The sequence below is a fragment of the Sceloporus undulatus genome, chromosome 3 (genome assembly GCF_019175285.1).
Source record: "Sceloporus undulatus isolate JIND9_A2432 ecotype Alabama chromosome 3, SceUnd_v1.1, whole genome shotgun sequence".
Lineage (NCBI taxonomy): Eukaryota > Metazoa > Chordata > Lepidosauria > Squamata > Phrynosomatidae > Sceloporus > Sceloporus undulatus.
The window spans coordinates 273,738,035-273,756,295 of record NC_056524.1 but is presented as its reverse complement, the minus strand read 5'-3'; the positions used below and the strand labels follow the sequence as shown (position 1 = coordinate 273,756,295).

Sequence of the window (18,261 nt, the reverse complement as noted above, 5' to 3'; positions counted from 1 at the left end):
AAGGAGAGGAGCTGCTTGGCAGCCATTTTGAGACCGTGTGCTTGAGACCGTGTGCTCATTGCTGAAGGCGAGGAGCTTCTGTGAGTCACATCTGTGAGTCACAAGGGGGCGGAGCTAGCAGACTAGCTGTATATACCAACTTCCAGAGCCTTCCAGAGCAGTCCGGCCAGAGAGAGGAAAAGGAGAGGAGCTGCTTGGCAGCCATTTTGAGACCGTGTGCTTGAGACCGTGTGCTTGTTGCTGAAGGGGAGGAGCTTCTGTGAGTCACATCTGTGAGTCACAAGGGGGCGGAGCTAGCAGACTAGCTTTATATACCAACTTCCAGAGCCTTTAACTCAACAACTCTGCTCAAGTGGCATCAGGTTAGAATCAGATATTGAAACAGAACCTTCCCTTTAAGTGTAACATAACAGCCAGTACATTCCTTTAAAGAAGTATTCCCAGTAGATTGACCGTTATATTCATTACTAAAGACTTTGCAGTATGGACAACGAGGGATCTGCTGCAGTCACCTGCAACTCTTGTGGGATGTTTCTCTTCTTGCCTACAGAAGTGGACAACTTCACATGCACCAAGTGCAAGTTGGTAGCACTCTTGGAGGAGAAAGTGCAGCAGTTGGAGTCCAGAGTAGCTACACTTCAGCATATTAGGGAACAAGAGGATTTTCTGGACACAATAGAACTAACCATCTTGGATGAGTACCACGCAGAGGAAGATGCTGGGGTGGAAGAGGTCACTTGCCAAACAGAGGAGGCAGACAGCTGGAGGAATGTCACAAAGGGAAGTAAGCCAAGAAGGAATTGTTCGGGGAGTTTGCAGCTAGAGAATCGATTTGAAGCTCTTTCCCTTATCAAGGAGGATGAAGAAGAGCAGCATGGACAGACTTCAGGGACAGAGCAGGGGAGCTTGAGAGTCCCACCCGAGGGAACAGTCGCTGCTAAGCCTCGGAGGAGGCGTGTGGTCGTAGTGGGGGACTCCTTGCTGAGGGGTACAGAAGCAGTGATTTGTAGGCCTGACAAGATGTCTCGAGAGGTGTGTTGTCTTCCAGGTGCAAAGATCCGCGATGTGACAGAGAGGCTGACAAGACTGGTCAAGCCTTCTGACCAATACCCCTTCCTTTTGGTCCATATGGGAACTAATGATACTGCAAGACACAGCCTTCAGAACATCAAAAGGGATTACGAGGCGCTTGGTAGGAAGCTGAAAGGAATGGATGTACAGGTTGTCATCTCGTCTCTTCTGCCAGTTGAAGGGCATGGTCCAGGAAGGGAGAGGAAAATAGCGGATGTGAACAACTGGCTTCGCAGATGGTGCCGCCGAGAAGGATTTGGATTCTTCGATCATGGGCTGCGGTTCCACGAGGAGGGACTTCTTGCAACAGACGGGTTGCATCTCGCGCCAGTTGGAAGAAATGTTTTTGCCAACAGTCTCAAGAACTTGATCAGGAGAGCTTTAAACTGAGTTCCGAGGGGAAGGGAGGCAATATTAAGGAAGGCGATGGCGAAAATAGTCAAACTGACATAGAGGCGACAAGGCAAACAGTGCAAGGACCCAACAGTGGGAGGCAAAAAAACTTGCACAGGCAGCAAGTAAAAGGGAACCAAGGTCTGCGATGTCTCTACACTAATGCACAGAGCATGGGAAATAAGCAAGATGAACTCGAACTCCTAGTACAACAAAGCAAATCTGATATAATAGGCATCACTGAAACCTGGTGGGATGAGTCTCATGATTGGAATGTGGAAATAGAGGGGTATAACCTTATTAAGAGAAATAGGCCAAATAAGAAAGGAGGAGGAATAGCACTATAAGTCAGAGATATTTACACCAGTGAAGAGATCCTGGACATCAATCATGGAAGCCAGGTGGAGAGCATCTGGATAAGAATCAAAGGGGAGAGAAACAACAAGGATGTTACGGTGGGAGTCTACTACAGACCCCCGAGTCAGACGGAGGAATTGGATGATATCTTTCTAGAACAGATGACCACACAGTCAGAAAAGAGAGATGTAGTAGTGATGGGCGACTTCAACTATCCTGATATTTGCTGGAAGTCAAACTCAGCAAAATCCTCAAGGCCTAGCAAATTCCTCACTTGCCTGGAAGACAATTTCATGGTCCAAAAGGTGGAAGAGGCAACAAGGGGGTCAGCTATTTTAGATCTGATCCTAACCAACAAGGATGACTTGGTTAATGGGGTGCAAGTGGTGGGATCATTAGGTGGAAGTGACCATGTTCTCCTGGAGTTTGTAATACAGTGGAAAGGAGAAGCCAGGCAGAGTCAGACACGCATCCTAGACTTTAGGAGAGCGGATTTCAGTAAACTTAGAGAAGTATTGAGAGCGATTCCATGGTCAGAAATACTAAAAGATAAAGGAGTTCAGGACGGATGGGACTTTCTCAAAAGGGAGATCCTGAAGGCACAATTTCAAACAGTTCCAGTGAGAAAGAAAAACGGGAGAAGTCTCAAGAAACAAGGATGGATGACTAAGGAACTTCCAACCGAGCGAAGTTTTAAACGGAAGATGTATAAGAAATGGAAAAAGGGGGAAATCACAAAAAAGGAATTCAAAGAAATAGCAGGCATTTGTAGGGTAAAGTCAGAAAAGCTAAAGCGCAGAATGAACTCAGTCTTGCTAGAGAGGTTAAGAACAATAAAAAGGGCTTTTTTGGATATGTCCGCAGCAAGAGGAAGAAGAAGGAAACAGTAGGGCCACTTCGTGGAGAAGATGGCAAAATGCTAACAGAAGACAGAGAAAAGGCAGAATTACTCAACACCTTCTTTGCCTCAGTCTTCTCAGAAAAGGAAAAGGGGCTCAACCTGAGGATAATGGAGCAGAGGACAGAAAAGGGGAATTTCAGCACAGAATAAGTAAAGAGATAGTAGAGGAACACCTTATTAATCTAAATGAATTTAAGTCTCCGGGACCAGATGAACTCCATCCAAGGATATTAAAAGAACTGGCAAATGTCATATCGGAGCCTTTGGCAATAATAGTCTTTGAGGACTCCTGGAGAACAGGAGAGATCCCAGCAGACTGGCGGAGGGCAAACGTTGTCCCCATCTTCAAAAAGGGGAAAAAAGAGGATCCCAACAATTATCGTCCAGTTAGTCTGACATCAGTACTAGGAAAGATTCTGGAGCAGATAATTAAACAGAGAGTCTGTGAACATTGAGAAGGCAATGCCATCATCACAAAAAGTCAACATGGGTTTCAGAGAAACAAGTCATGCCAGACAAACCTAATCTCTTTCTTTGATAAAATTACCAGCTTGGTAGATGAAGGGAATGCTGTGGATATAGTATATCTTGATTTCACTAAGGCCTTTGACAAGGTTTCCCATGACATTCTTGCAAACAAGCTTGTAAAATGTGGGCTAGACAAAGGAACTGTTACATGGATCTGTAATTGGTTGACCGGCCGAACCCAAAGGGTGCTCAACAATGGCTCCTTTTCATCCTGGAGAGAAGTGACCAGTGGGGTGTCCAGCGGGGCTCTGTCCTGGGCCCAGTGCTATTCAACATCTTTATCAATGACCTGGATGACAGAATTGGGAGCATACTTATCAAATTTGCAGATGATACCAAATTAGGGGGAATAGCTAATACCCCAGAGGACAGGATCAAGATTCAAAATGACCTGAATAGACTAGAAAGCTGGGCCAAAGCTAACAAAATGAAATTCAACACGGAGAAATGTAAGGTATTGCACTTAGGGCGGAAAAATAAAATGCACAGATATAGGATTATGGGGGACACCTGGCTGAATGAAACTACGTGTGAAAGGGATCTAGGAGTCCAAGTAGACCACAAGTTGAACATGAGTGAACAGTGTGATGCGGCAGCTAAAAAGGCCAATGCTATTTTAGGCTGCATCAATAGAAGTATAGTGTCTAGATCAAGAGAAGTAATAGTGCCACTGTATTATGCTTTGGTCAGGCCCCACCAAGAATATTGTGTCCAGTTCTGGGCACCACAATTCAGAAAGGACATTGAGAAACTGGAGCGTGTCCAAAGGAGGGCAACAAAAATGGTGAAGGGTCTGGAAACCATGCCCTATGAGGAACGACTTAGGGAGCTGGGGATGTTTAGCCTGGAGAAGAGAAGGTTAAGAGGTGATATGATAGCCCTGTTTAAATATTTGAAAGGATGTCATATTGAGGAGGGAGCAAGCTTGTTTTCTGCTGCTCCAGAGAACAGGACCCGGAACAATGGATGCAAGCTACAGGAAAAGAGATTCCATCTCAACATTAGGAGGAACTTCCTGACAGTAAGGGCTGTTCGACAGTGGAATGCACTCCTTCCTCGGAGGGTGATAGAGTCTCCTTCCTTGGAGGTCTTTAAACAGAGGCTGGATGGCCATCTGTCAGGGATGCTTTGATTTGGATTTCCTGCATGGCAGAATGGGGTTGGACTGGATGGCCCTAGTGGTCTCTTCCAACTCTATGATTCTATGACTGTACAACCAGATAGCCGTCCAGCCTCTGTTTAAAAACTCCAAAGTAGAAAACACCGTCACCCTCCGAGGCAGCATATTTCACTGGCAAATAGTTCTTATTGTCAGGACGTTCTTCCTAATGTTGAGGTGGAATCACTTTTCCTGTGGTTTGAATCCATTTCCCCATGTCCTAGTCTCTGGAGCATCAGAAAACAAGTTTGCTTCATCTTCAATATGACATCCTTTCAAATATTCAAACATTTCTTGCCCTGCATTGCTCCACCAGCCGTCTGCCATCAGTCATGTTTGGGCAATGCAGCAGTGGGATCTGCTTAGTGGAGCTGCTCTTACTCAGACAGAGCAAACCCCATTGAGTCCAGGAAATCAGTTGTAAAATGGAAAGTTATCTATGTAGCAGGAAAAAGCAGTCTCATTTTCAGAAAAGCTCTGCCAGATGTAGTATATTTGAAAAGCAAAATCATGAGTATGTAGTGGCACATTTTCTCAAAACTAAAAGAGCTACAGCCCCCAAAGGTAAGCTCTTTCTTTTGTTCCATTCGATTTGGGATGGAGTGAAATGGGGGATGCTGAAGGGATGCATCCATTTGATGAACCTGAAAATGCATTTCCATTTCTTCTCTTCTGAACATCCTGATCTTTTATGTGAAGTGTTGTGCTTGGGAACAAACATTAAGCCTTGACATTTGCTTCTCCCACACTTGGTGATGTTTGCATTCAGAGTGACTCACTGGTAGCACTTACTTGCCTGAAATAAGTGAGGAATTCAGTCTTGCCATTTGGAAAGGCCTTGGGACATGATGAATAGCTAAGGGAGAAGAAGTATGCAATACCCGTGGCAAAAAGGCAAATTCCATGTTTAAAACCATTAGGAGAAAAAAGAAGAGGGAAAATAAAATCCCCGCTGTTGTTGTCATTTTGTTGCTCAAGTCTGTTAGAGATCAATTTGAAATACAGTTGGCCCTTCACATTTGCAGCTTTGACTTTTGTGGATTTGATTATTTGCAGTTTTGATTATTCTCATTCTTCTTGATTTGTCTGCAGCCTTTGACACTGTTGATCACTGTCTCCTGGTTGATTTACTTTCTGACCTTGGGTTCTCCGACTCTGCTCTCGACTGGTTTAAATCTTACTTGTCAGAAAGATCTTTTGCAGTGGTCACGGGTGGTCAGACTTCGTCCTCTGTTCCCTTGTCTGTTGGAGTTTCCCAGGGCTCTGTCTTGGGTCCCCTTCTGTTCTCTCTATACACACTGTCCCTAGGTAAATTCATCAGTTCTTTTGGTTTCTCCTGTCATCTGTATGCCGATGACACTCAGCTGTATCTCTCCACCCTGACCTTTCGACGGGGCTTGAATAGCAAGTTTCTTCTTGTCTGACTGCCATCTCTCAGTGGATGCGGCTTCGGCGCTTGAAGCTCAACATGTCTAAGACTGAGCTTCTCGTCTTTCCACCTAAACCCACCCTTCATTATTCCTTTTCTGTTTCGGTCGACGACACTTCTATCCAACCGGTTCATCAAGCCCGCAGTCTTGGCTTCATTTTTTACTCTTCTCTGTCATTTATTCCCCAGATCCAGGCCACTGCCAAGGCCTGTAGATTCTTTCTCCACAACATTGCCAAGATCCGTCCATTCCTCTCAGTCTCTACTGCCAAGACTCTGGTCCATGCCCTAGTGCAGTGATGGCGAACCTATGGCACACGTGCCAAAGGTGGCACTCAGAGCCCTCTCTGTGGGCACATGTGCCATCGTCCCAGCTCAGAGTCTGCCAGAGTTTGTTACTAGAAAGCCAGAGGGAGATGGCACTTTGCAATAAATAAGTGGACTTTGGGTTGCAGTTTGGGCACTCGGCCTCGAAAAGGTTCACCATCACTGCCCTAGTGGTTTCGCGACTAGATTATTGTAACCTCCTTCTAACAGGGCTTCCTCTTTCACACCTCCATCCTTTAATCTCTGTCCAGTATTCAGCTGCCCGTATTGTCACATCCGCTCGCCGCTTTGACCATTTTTCTCCTCTTTTCTCCTCCCTTCATTGGCTCCCCTTCCCCTTCCGCATCTGGTACAAGCTTTTGTTATTGACTTTCAAAGCCCTCCATGGATTGGCCCTTCCTTACTTATCTGACCTTCTTTCTCCTTACATTCCTACTCGCACTCTCCTCTCTGGTAGTCAGTGTCTCCTGTCACAGTGTAGGACTACCACTGCCCCCTCCCGAATTTGTCCCTTCTCGCTTGCTGCCCCTTACTCCTGGAACCTTCTTCCCCCACATGCACACCTCATCACTTCTCTGCCCAGTTTCAAAACTGAGTTAAAGACTATATTGTTTAGAGAAGCGTTCCCAGAGGTGAGCCCCTCTCTGACCCAGGAAGCCTCCTTTTAACCATCCATTAAGAAGCCAAGCCCTTCCTCCAGTCCATCTGCCTTGGTCCAGGCCTCGGAGGTGGAGAAGATCTGCTGAACCTGATCCTATTCCCCACCACCATTCCCTTCTCCTTTTGTGTCGTGTCTTTTTTAGATTGTAAGCCTGAGGGCAGGGAACCGTCTGATTAACAGATTGTATGTACAGCCTTGTGTAAATTTATAGCGCTTTTAAATAAAGCTTAATAATAATAATAATAATAATAATAATAATAATAATAATAGATTAATATGTTCTTTCTAGGCATCTCTGGCGTAACTCTGCCAGAAGGTGACCATAGAATTGTGCTGGGGAACCTAGAAGTTCCTAGAGAAAACACTTCTCTAGGCATTTGTAGGTCCTCCAGCATGATTCTGTGATCAACCTTTGGCTCCTCTTGGCAGTTGCACTGGAAGACCTGGAGATTCCTAGAGAGGTGTTCTCTTAGGTAAAAAGAGTAGTGTTTTTTTTTATTTGTGGTTTTTCCATATTCATGGGGGTCTTTCACAGTGAACCCCAACAAATATGGAGGGACCACTGTGTGGCATAGTGTTGCCTAGCTTCACATAAACAGATTAAGGAATTACATGACGGCAACCAAATTGATGAAAAGGGCAGGCATTTGTTTCCTTTGTGGCAAAATGAAGATGCTGGTGCTTTTTAGATTAGAAAAGCAATTGAAGGGAGACCTATAAGGGCAAGAAGACAAATAATGCTGGGCAGAAATTTCACTAAATGAAATGGATTGGCAGTAGCTTCAGGACAGACAAAAGGCATTACTTCGGTGTGCAGTGTGTAATGAACTGATAAGGGTTTGTTCCCACTAGTCTCAATGGATAGATTCATTAGGAGTGGGCATATCAGTGGCCACCAGTCATGAGTCCTGTATCTTCATACCTTTGTGTTTGGAGAGAGTACTAAGAAGCCTTGCAGGCAAAGAGTGGGGGAAACAGGACAGCAGGATTTACTGTGTGTTGTTGTTAGGAGGCTGTCTCACCTGGTGAACAGAAGGTGAATCTATTTATAAAAAATGTTTACCTGTCATAAAACATAATTCATATTTAGATCAATGAAAGCTTGCCTCTTCCATCTGTTTAAAATCTTACATTTCATTTATTTTCACTGCTTTTGTTCGCATTATCTGTTCCATCTCTATTTCAACAGTCTGGTCACTGGTTTATCAGCCTGCTGCTTGCCTTGGATGTTATGGACCTTTTTTTATGCTGCTTCTTCACTAGCTTGACTCCCAAATCATTTTTATTTTCCCTCTGGCATCTTTATTCTTTTTGCATTCAATATAAGCTGCTTATCCTAATATCCTAATTTGTTCTATTTTAGGAGTCCTTTTTGCATATTTCCCCATCTTAGTCTTGATTTTTCCTTTCTTCATTCTGTTAGGATCTCAAATCATGTCGTCTTTTCTTTTTAAAATAAATATTTCTCTTTGGGACATCTTATTACTTGCATTTTTAACCTTGATATTTGCATTGTACTAGCTGCTTGTTAGGGTTATGGTCTCTGTTTGATTTCTTTTTCTGCCTGTCCTCTTTCCAGTTTATTTTCTGTTTTCCTTAACTTCCTCTCTTTGCTTTCTTGATATATGGCAGGTCTAGTAAATTGCCCTTTGACAAGGTTGTCAAGTCGTGTCCGACTGTAGGGGACGGTGCTCATCTCCATTACTAAGCCCAAGAGCCAGCGTTGTCTGAAAACGACTCTGGTGGTCATGCAGCCAGCATGACTTCATAGAATGCTGTTTACCTTCCCACCATAATGGTCCCCTTTTATCTACTTGCATTTCCATGCTTTCGAACTCTAGGCTGGCAGAAGTTGGGACTGGTGAAGTGAGCTCACCCTGTTTCCCAGCACTTGGGCCTCGAACTGCCAATCTTGCAGTCAGCAGAGTCAGCATCTGAACCGCTTGAGCCACCGTGTCCCCTTATGGCAGGTCTACCATACATCATAAATGTATTGGGTCGGGAATCCAGTTAGGGTAGAGAGCCAGGGTGGCATAGTGGTTTGAGGATTGGGCTACAACTACAGATTCCCTGCTTGGCCATGAATCCTACCTTGAACAAAACACACAGTCTCAGTCTTAGAGGAAGGCAAAAGCAAACCCTCTCTGAGCAATCTTGCCCCATGATAGGTTTGCCTTTTGTTGTTGTTGTTAACTGACCTCCAGTTGCTCTTGACTCATGGCGACCCTGCTGATGAGACGTCTCCAAGAGTCCTATGCTCCACTGCTCTCTCAGGTCCTGCAAAGTCATACCTGTGACCTCCTTATGAAGTCCATCCATCTAGCATGCAGCCTTTTTCTCTTTGTGCTTCCCTCCACCTTTCCTAGTATTATTGTTTTTTTCCCAGTGATTCATGTCGTCTTGTGTTGTGGCCAGAGTACAACAGCCTCAGTTTTGTCATCTTGGCTTCCAGGGAGATTCCTGGCTTGATCTCATTTGGTTGTTTTTTAGCCACTCTTCGCCAGCCCCACATAAACTCACATGAATGGATTTTCCTCCTATCCACTTTCTTAACTTTCCAGCTCTCATATCCATCTGTGGTAATAGGGAATATAGTAGCTTGTATGATTCTAACTTTTGTGCTCAGTTGTATATCTTTGCATTTTAGGATCTTTTCTAGTTCTTTCTCCATTCTTAATCTTCTTCCAATTTCCTGGCCGCAATCCTCCTTCCTACCAATATTTGATCCAGGTATGAGAACACTTTTACTATTTCTATTTCTTCATTGTCTAGGTTGAATTTTGTAGCTTTTCTAGATAGGATCATAGAGTTGGAAGGGACTGCAAGCGTAATTCTAAACCAGTTAGACATGTTTGAAAGGTTTTATCATCGCCTTTGGGCATTTGACTAAAGGGTGTGAAATGCAAAGTCATTATCTAGGTGAGATGAGGTTAACTTCTGCATTTGTTCCTTCCTCTGAGCTCTGAGTTTGTGCATCTTGGTGTTGTGAGCATAACCTCTTTCCAGCCATGATTTTAGTAAATGAGCAGCTACCATAGAAAAGGCCTTGTGATTTTCCAGTCACATGTAACAGGAACGTGTGTGGGGTTACAAAGGGTGATAGGATTTTCAGTTACTGCATCTCAGGGGAGCTTTGAGGCAAACTGGAGAATGTTTTAGAAGAGTTAATCAGGGCTTGAGTATTCACCCGGGCAATTCGGCTGTAGGTCACAATTGTTTCTTAACTAGGATACAAGATGAAGATGCAGAAAGACCTCTGCTTTCTGTAGTTAGCGATGCTTTGAGCAAGGCAGGGTCCATGAGATTTCAGATATTTTCATCTTGTGGAGAAAAGAGGCAATAAAATTCTTGTTCTGATCAATGTAATGGCACCTTTGTTTTCACCATTTCAAATGGAGTAGTCACATGGGTTTTACTGATGGATCATTTCCCCCCACCTATAAAATGGCAGTTTATTCTCTGAAGATGCCAGTCATAGATGCTGGCGAAACGTCAGGAATAAACTCTTCCAGAACACGGCCACTTAGCTGCTATGGCTCCTAAAGCTTGGAATGAGCTGCTGGAAGAGATTTGCCAGTTATCCTCATTGGAGGCTTTTAAAACCCTTTCTCTTCCGGCAGGCCTTCCCTGAGTGATAACCGCCCAGAAGCAATTCTATCTGTCCTTCCTACTATATCTGCTTGTCCTTTGCGGATTGTAAAATAATCTTGTAATGTTGTATTGTTATATATTTTAATCATGTTTTATGCTAACTTTATAGTTTTGGGGGGAGGGTTGGGTCAGGGTTTTGTGGGTTTTATTGTTTTTATATTGTGTATCATAAACTCAGTTGTTACCTGCCTTGACCCCCAAACAGAAGAGGTGGGATAGAAATAAATATTTTATTATTATTATTATTATTATTATTATAAAAACCACAAAATTATTTATGTATTTAGTTGCCATTTTTCTAACCGATAACAAGGAATTATTCCAAGGCATACCTTCAAAGCCGAGTGGATAAAAATCAGTGATCTTTTTTAAAAAGTTAAAAAGATTTTTAAAAATTTAAACCAGATTTTTAGAATGAAATTGGATTTTTTAAAAATTAAATGCTTTTTGAGGGAAAATGTATCTAAAGATTAATCTACTCTATTCTATTTAACATATATTATGTATTATATATTATGTATATATTATGTATATTATGATTCAAAGGTTATTCATAATTAAATTGGGATTAGTTATTAATTAACAGAATGTATGCTCATGCAGTGTTTCCATCTTTTGGTAAATGAATTCCATTAATCCTTTACATTTCAATGTCATGCTCTTCCAGAGGTTTCTCTAAGATTATTGGACAGTTTTTCTATCTAGAGGATATTGCAAAAGATGCTTGGTTTTACAGTTCTCATAAACTATTAAACTGAAGATAGTTCACTTCACAATAATTTCATAATTATCTATGATGTGTTTCTAATAGTATTACCAGATCAGTATATATATATTTTAACCATAACTAATCTGAAAAGTTGTTATTCTAAAAATGAAACCTTCATCTGATTGTAAATATTAAGATTATACCAGCAAGAAAGTCTTCAGTAAATTTGGTAAGATGTGTAAAATGTGTACAGTTGGCCCTCTGACTTTTGTGGATTTGATTATTTGTGGTTTTGAGTAATGTTCTCTCTAGGACTCTCTAGGACGGTCCTCCAGCGCAACTGCCAGACGTGGATGATAGAGTTGTGTTAGAGAACCTAGACTTTCCTAGAGAAAACACTTCACTAGGCATTTGTAGGTCCTCCAGCATGATTCTATGATGACCTTCTGGAAGATTTTGATGATAGAGTTGCCCTGGAGGACCTGGAGATTCCTAGAGAGGAATTTTCTCAGGTTAAAAGCATAGTGGTTTTTTGTTTTAATTTGTAGTTTTTCCACATTCATGGAATTTCTTCACTCCTAACCCCAGCGATTGTGGAGGGACCACTTATTAAGCTTATCGTGAGGACAAGTACTCTTTTTGCGTGTGTGTGTTCCCCTGCTCCGGGTGGTGAGTTTTGTCATCCGGTCCTGAATGGGGTCACGCTCCCCTTGAAGGATTCGGTGCGCAGCTTGGGAGTGCTCCTTGATTTGTCGCTCCAGCTAACATCTCAGGTGGATGCGACGGTCAGGAGTGCTTGCTATCAGCTTCGGCTGATACGCCAGCTGCGTCCCTACCTGGGCCGGGGGGACCTTGAAACTGTTGTACATGCTTTGGTAACCTCTCGATTGGATTTCTACAATGCGCTCTACATGGGGCAACCCTTGTACCACACTCGGAAGCTACAACTGGTTCAAAACATACCAGCCAGATTGGTCGCTGGTAGATCCAGGGCAGACCATATAACACCTATTTTAAAAGATCTCCACTGGCTGCCTATTCGCTTCCGAGCTCAATACAAGGTGTTGGTGTTGACCTATAAAGCCCTAAATGGCTTGGGTCCAGGGTACTTGGAGGACTGCCTCTCCCCATATAGTCCGCCTCGCACACTCAGAACATCTGGGGCCAACCTGTTGGAGGTCCCTAAGTCTCGCTTTGTAACGACCTCACAGAGGGCCTTTACTATCTTTGCCCCCACTTTGTGGAACAAGCTCCCTGTACAGCTTCGTTCCTCTGCATCGTTACTTTCTTTTAAAAAAGATTTAAAAACACACTTATTTCGGCTGGCTTTCCCACTTCAGTAATTCTGTTATTCTTTGCCCCAACTACCTTAAAGTTGTTGTCTTATCTTTGCCCTGATATTTTGATTGTTTACTTCCCGTCCCTACTCCTCTGATGATGTTTTAATTTTTATATGTAATATTTTAACTTGTATTTTATTGTCTTCTTATCTGTAAGCCGCCTTGATCACATTGTGGAAAGGCGGGGTAGAAATAAAGATTATTATTATTATTATTATTATTATTATATAATTAAATTGAGTCTTTCTGAGTAGTGATTTCATTCTTGGGGTTTGTCTGTGTGTAATGTCTCACCATCCAGTAATTGAGTCAAGATTAACCAACAGGATCCAGGCCTATGAAGAACATTTCAAAGTGTTTCAAATAACAGAATTTGAAGAGTTGGAAGGGGCTACAAGGGTCACCTAGTCAAACCCCATTTTTCTGTATACACAACTAAAGCACACCTAAAAGAATATCATCCCACCTCTGTTTAAAGATCTCCAAAGAAAGAGTCTGCTTCACTGTCTTAACAACTCTTACAGTCAAGAAGTTCTTCCTAACGTTTAGGTGGAAGCTCTTGTCCTTATGTTTTCAATCCATCGGTTTGTGTCCTAGTCTCTGAAGCAGCAGAAAGCATGCTGGCTTCATCCATCTTCCATGTAATATCCCTTCAGATATTTAAAGATTGTGATCATGTCATATCTCACTTGCCTTCAAACTTACGTATCTATTCTTCTGCCGCTGAAACCTTGGGTGCAAGTGCGTCATGGGTTTCAAGTTGTTTGGATGTATAGATTTATAGGTTTATCTTGCTTACCCTCCAAGGATTGTGGCTTTATCATCAGTGGCAATTTGTGAGACACTTAGTGCAAGGGATAGTGACTTTCCAGTGAGATTCAAGCCTTGAGTGTTGAATTAATCTGGGCATGATGCCTTTATGCCACAGGGGTGGCCTTCGTTTCCTCTGTGGCAAAGGTACACTTCTTAGGAGAGACAAGCAGTCGTTTATTGGTTAATATTAAACATGTGAAATCCTGTTCCAAATTGTGCACTAAATGTGGGGAAATGGCATTATAAACCAAGGAGTTATGGCAACTGTTATTTCCCTCAGCTCTTCTTTGTTTGCCTTGACAACCTCCTTCCTTGCTAAACCTTGCTGGAAATCATTCGACTCCTGATTGATTTGGGTTTTCCATGCAAGACCTTTCCATCCATTTAGTGAAGTAAAGGGTCCCTGTAAAGCAGAAAGAAATGATCGCCTGCCTCATGAACAGTCAGGCTGCTAGTAATTTTTAGCACAAATTGCAACAGAATTTTCCATGACTATATATCATATGGCTAACATTTTGCAGCAAATGTCTCTGACCGGCAGAAACTCTGATTGTGACTTGGGATGGTGGTTTCCACACAGTTTAAGAAGAAAGCAAACAACATTATGTCTTTCATAATCATGGGCTTCATTTCACAGAACATCCTCTTCAAAATAGCCAAAACAACCAAATGGCATGAAAGTTGAAAATCTTTGTGAGTAGGGGAAGGAAACCATTTGCCTCTTGATCTAACTAATTGGTGCCCCATCTGTTTCATCCAATGCTTGAATAGGAGATTATTAAACTTGGGTTGTTAACAGTGTCTGGCTGCTAAGTCCAATGTAGTGGTGTCTGTTTCTGTACATGATGTGCTCAAAATGGGATAAAATGTACATTCTGCAGTGATTTTCCCAATTTGCCATATTGGCCAGCAGTTGGTCTAGCAGCCAAGTGACTGTTCTGATGCCTCAGTCAGTTCCTTTATAATATCCAACCTTGGATGGGAAAACTGACACATCTAAGTGCTGCAGACCTATGGCCTGGCTCTGGGTGTTTGGACCTTCCTTGAAACAAATCTTTATTTTGGGGAGACCTAACAGCACTTGAGCCTGGCTAATAAATGGTGGACGTAGAATGTTAGTAGATGTAGACTGCAGGTGTACCTCAATTAATGAAGTTGATGTGTCCCTGGGCATTACTTCTTTAACAAACTTTGGTACTAGAGGCAAAAATAACATGGAAAGGATGGGGGTAAGTTCCAATACTGTAGAAATGAAAAGCAGTTCCAACATTTTCAGAATTTTTTTAAAAATTCAGAACTAACATTATGCACATCTGAAATGAAGCAACCAGTTCAGGTAAGCCTTGCATAAGTAAAACAAAACAAAACAAAACAAAACAAAACAGCATTTTGAATCTTCTACAGATGACCTGTAGGCTTCTTCCAAAATTCATTTCAGCACAATTGTTTACTTTAATCAGTCTACACTTTGCTTTTATGCCTCCGTTTTTGTGGCAAAATGTCTAGATCTATGCTCTTTATCATTGTTCCAAGGTAGCAGGTGAGGCAGGTTAGTTTCTTTACCTTCCCCGCCCCTGTTTTGCTCTTCACACATGCTTAGTAAGGGATTCTGGAGGCAGTGGTTGCCCGTTGTACAGTAGGATCACCTAGAATCATAGAGTCATAAAATCGTAGAGTTGGAAGAGACCGCAAGGGCCATCCAGTCCAACCCCCTGCCATGCAGGAAATCACAATCAAAGCATCCCCGACAGATGGCCATCCTTTTCCAGGTCAAGCTTCATTGCACTATTTACTGCAGGCACACTGCTGCAACCCAACACTGAAGATCTGCTTTCTCCAGCCTTCCTTCACGATCCTCCCAATGCCAATGCTGCAAAAAGGCTTCCAACTGGACAGAAGATAAGAAAAGGGGGAGGCTAGGCTGGGCTCCCATAGAAAGACTCTTGTGGAAAGGAGTTCTTCAGACTGGGAGCAGCTGCATTATATCTCCTGTGAGCTCACCAAATGTGCCTGTGATAGTGATGGTCCTGAAAGAAAGCCCTCCCCTGAAGATCTTAAAACTTGGGCTGGCTAATATAGGGAAATAAGGACACAATCCACGTAGGGCTCCAAAGTCATGAAGGTTATACAGTTGGCTCTTCACATTTGTGGCTTTGACTTTTGCGTATTTGATTATTCATGATTTGACTAATATGTCCTCTCTAGGAATCTCTTACATTATTATTATTATTATTATTATTAACCTTTATTTATAAAGTGCTGTAAATTTACACAGCGCTGTACATACAATCTTTTTAATTGGACAGTTCCCTGCCCTCAGGCTTACAATCTAAAAAGACACGACACAGAAGAAGGGAGAGGTGGAGGGGAAGGGGCCTCTCTAGTAGGATAATACATATAAAATACATAGCAATACAGGAAATGATTCAATAAAACAGACAACAAAAGAACATCAAATAGCAAGTGACAATTATGCAATGCCTGGGAACGCTGCCCTGAACAGGATGGTCTTACAGAGGGAGAATAGGCAGGCCCAGCTCCATCAGGGCTATCCTGGAAGAAGAGACTCCACCCTCCATAACTGTCATCTTCCGGCCTATGAGGGAGTTGACCAGGCAGGCCCAGCTCCATCAGGGCTAGCCTGGAAGAAGAAGAGCCCTCCCTCCGGTCCACCTGCCTTGGTCCAGACCTCAGAGGGAGAGGAGAATGCTGGACCTGATCCCCCCCTCCCCACCACCACCATTCCTTTCTCCTTTTGTGTTGTGTCTTTTAGATTGTAAGCCTGAGGGCAGGGAACCGTCTATTATCCCTTCTGTTGTAAACCGCCCGGATTCCCAGTGATTGGGCGGTATATAAATAAATCCTATTATTATTATTATTATTATTATTATTATTATTATTATTATTATTATTATTATTATTATTATATCCTCCAATGGAACTCTGTGGCCAATTTCTGCCAAAAGTCATGCTGGAGGATCTAGAGATTCCTAGAGGAAACCCTGCTATAGGCATTTGTAGGTCCTCCAGAGCTTCCAGCAGATGTTGACCAAAGAGTTGCCATGGAGGACTGTCAGGTTAAAAAAAAAGGGCTTTTTTATTTGTATTTTTTCACTTTCCTGGGGGTCCTGTGCTCCTAACCCCAATGAATGTGGAAGATGCACTGATAACATAGTAGAATCCTAGAGTTGGAAGAGACCCCCAAGGGCCATCCAGTCCAACCCCCTTCTGCCATGCAGGAACTAACAATCAAAACATACCTGACAGTTGGCCGTCCAGCTTCTGTTTAAAGACATCCAAATAAGGAGACTCCACAAAAATCTCCGAGGGAGTGTGTTCCATTGTCAAATGTTTCTTATGGTCAGGAGCTTCCTCCTAATGTTGAGCTGGACTCTCTTCCTGTAACCTGCAACCATTGTGGCTTTGGTGCAGTTTCTTCCCACTTTGGAAGGGTGTGTCATCTAAATGCCCCACCTTTAAGCAGTTGGAAACCACTTTATTTGGCCCATCTGCTCAGCCCCTCAGTCTGTGAAAACTCTTGTTACACATTTCAGTCTCAAAGGTGGTATGATAAAATCCTTTGTCTATAGTGCTCTAATAGTATTCGTGTATCATGACTTGGATCCTCCCTCACTCTCTGGATGTAAAAAAGTGAGTTGTTTAACATGGCGTAGAATATAAGTGATAACTATTTGTGATTTCTAGAGCATTTCTTTCAGAAAGTAGTGCTATGTGACAGCTCTCAGATATCCTGTCAGAAGACGAAAGCAAGACAAATCTAGTGCCTTTCCCACTAGCAAAGGGCCACCTTGTTATATGGAACCATATGATCCATGGTCCGTGTTACTCAGTACTATCTGCACTGGTTAGTACTGTCTTAGGCAGGAGTCTTTTCCAGGCTTATGAGTTGAGCCCAGAGATCGAGCCTGGGACCTTTTGCTCTACCATTCAACTATGGCTCTTAATCTGAGAATGAAATAATGGTTTTTAAGGCCAAACAATATTAAATGTTTTCTCTTTTTCCCCCCTTCTCTTTTCAAGATTGTGGAATGCCAGGATCCATTGGAAACAGCTGCTCGGGCAGAAGGGCTTTCATTAGATGGCTTGACAAGTTCTCACTTGAGAGCATTGGATGAAAGCCATCACAAAGGGAAATATCACTATGGCTGGAACTTGATGAAACCTATCCGGACTACTTCCAAGTAAGATTCATGTTAATAAATTACAGATGTAACAGACTTAAAAATAGGAGTATCCAGATGCGATAGAAGCATGCATGCTGGAAAAACTGAACCTTTACTTCACATTATGCTTGCTAATAAAATTGCAAAGTAGTTTTATTTAAGGATACTGTTGTTGGTTATAACCTGTTGCCATCTCTTTTTATAGGTATCCACACTCAATTGATAATGCTGGACTTTTCTCCTATATGAGTTTCTCTTGGCTCACTCCCCTGGCACAATTAGCTTACAAAAAAGGAGAACTCCTGACGGAAGATGTGTGGCCTTTGTCAGTACAGGAGTCTTCAGAAGTTAACTGTAGAAGGTAGGGATTTCTTATGTTGGCTATACAGAGATTTCTTGCCCAAACACAGCCAACTCTTGGTGATGGCATCTACTGTAAAATATTGCCTGGCATCCTGTTAATGACTTCTGCAGTAGTGGAGTAATGTTTTTTAGAAAGCTAATTTTAACACAAAATTTAATCTATCTAACCTGTTAGAAAGATGTCTTAGATTCTGCTTTGTGCTGTTTTAGATTAGAAAGGTTGTGGCACCAAGAACTCCATGAATGTGGGCCAGATGATGCCTCTCTCCGAAGAGTCGTCTGGGTCTTCTGCCGCACGAGGCTCATCATTTCCATAGTGTGCTTGATGGTCACGCAACTTGCTGGCTTCAGTGGACCAGTAAGTACTATCCACCC

The 18,261-nt window shown here is 42.7% G+C and overlaps 1 protein-coding gene across 5 annotated transcripts in view; it reads left to right on the top strand.

Moving 5' to 3' along the window:
• The window catches only part of ABCC5 (ATP binding cassette subfamily C member 5), an 85,832-nt gene that overhangs the window by 20,757 nt on the left and 46,814 nt on the right, over nucleotides 1-18,261 (top strand). For all 5 annotated transcript variants that reach the window (XR_006103070.1, XM_042459957.1, XM_042459958.1 and 2 more), the window contains 3 exons: nucleotides 17,381-17,541; nucleotides 17,729-17,884; nucleotides 18,097-18,244. Coding sequence is in view for 4 of the 5 variants with exons in the window: in XM_042459957.1 (XP_042315891.1) it covers nucleotides 17,381-17,541; nucleotides 17,729-17,884; nucleotides 18,097-18,244 (465 nt within the window). In the remaining variant the exon portion in view is untranslated. The remainder of the gene's footprint in view (nucleotides 1-17,380; nucleotides 17,542-17,728; nucleotides 17,885-18,096; nucleotides 18,245-18,261) is intronic.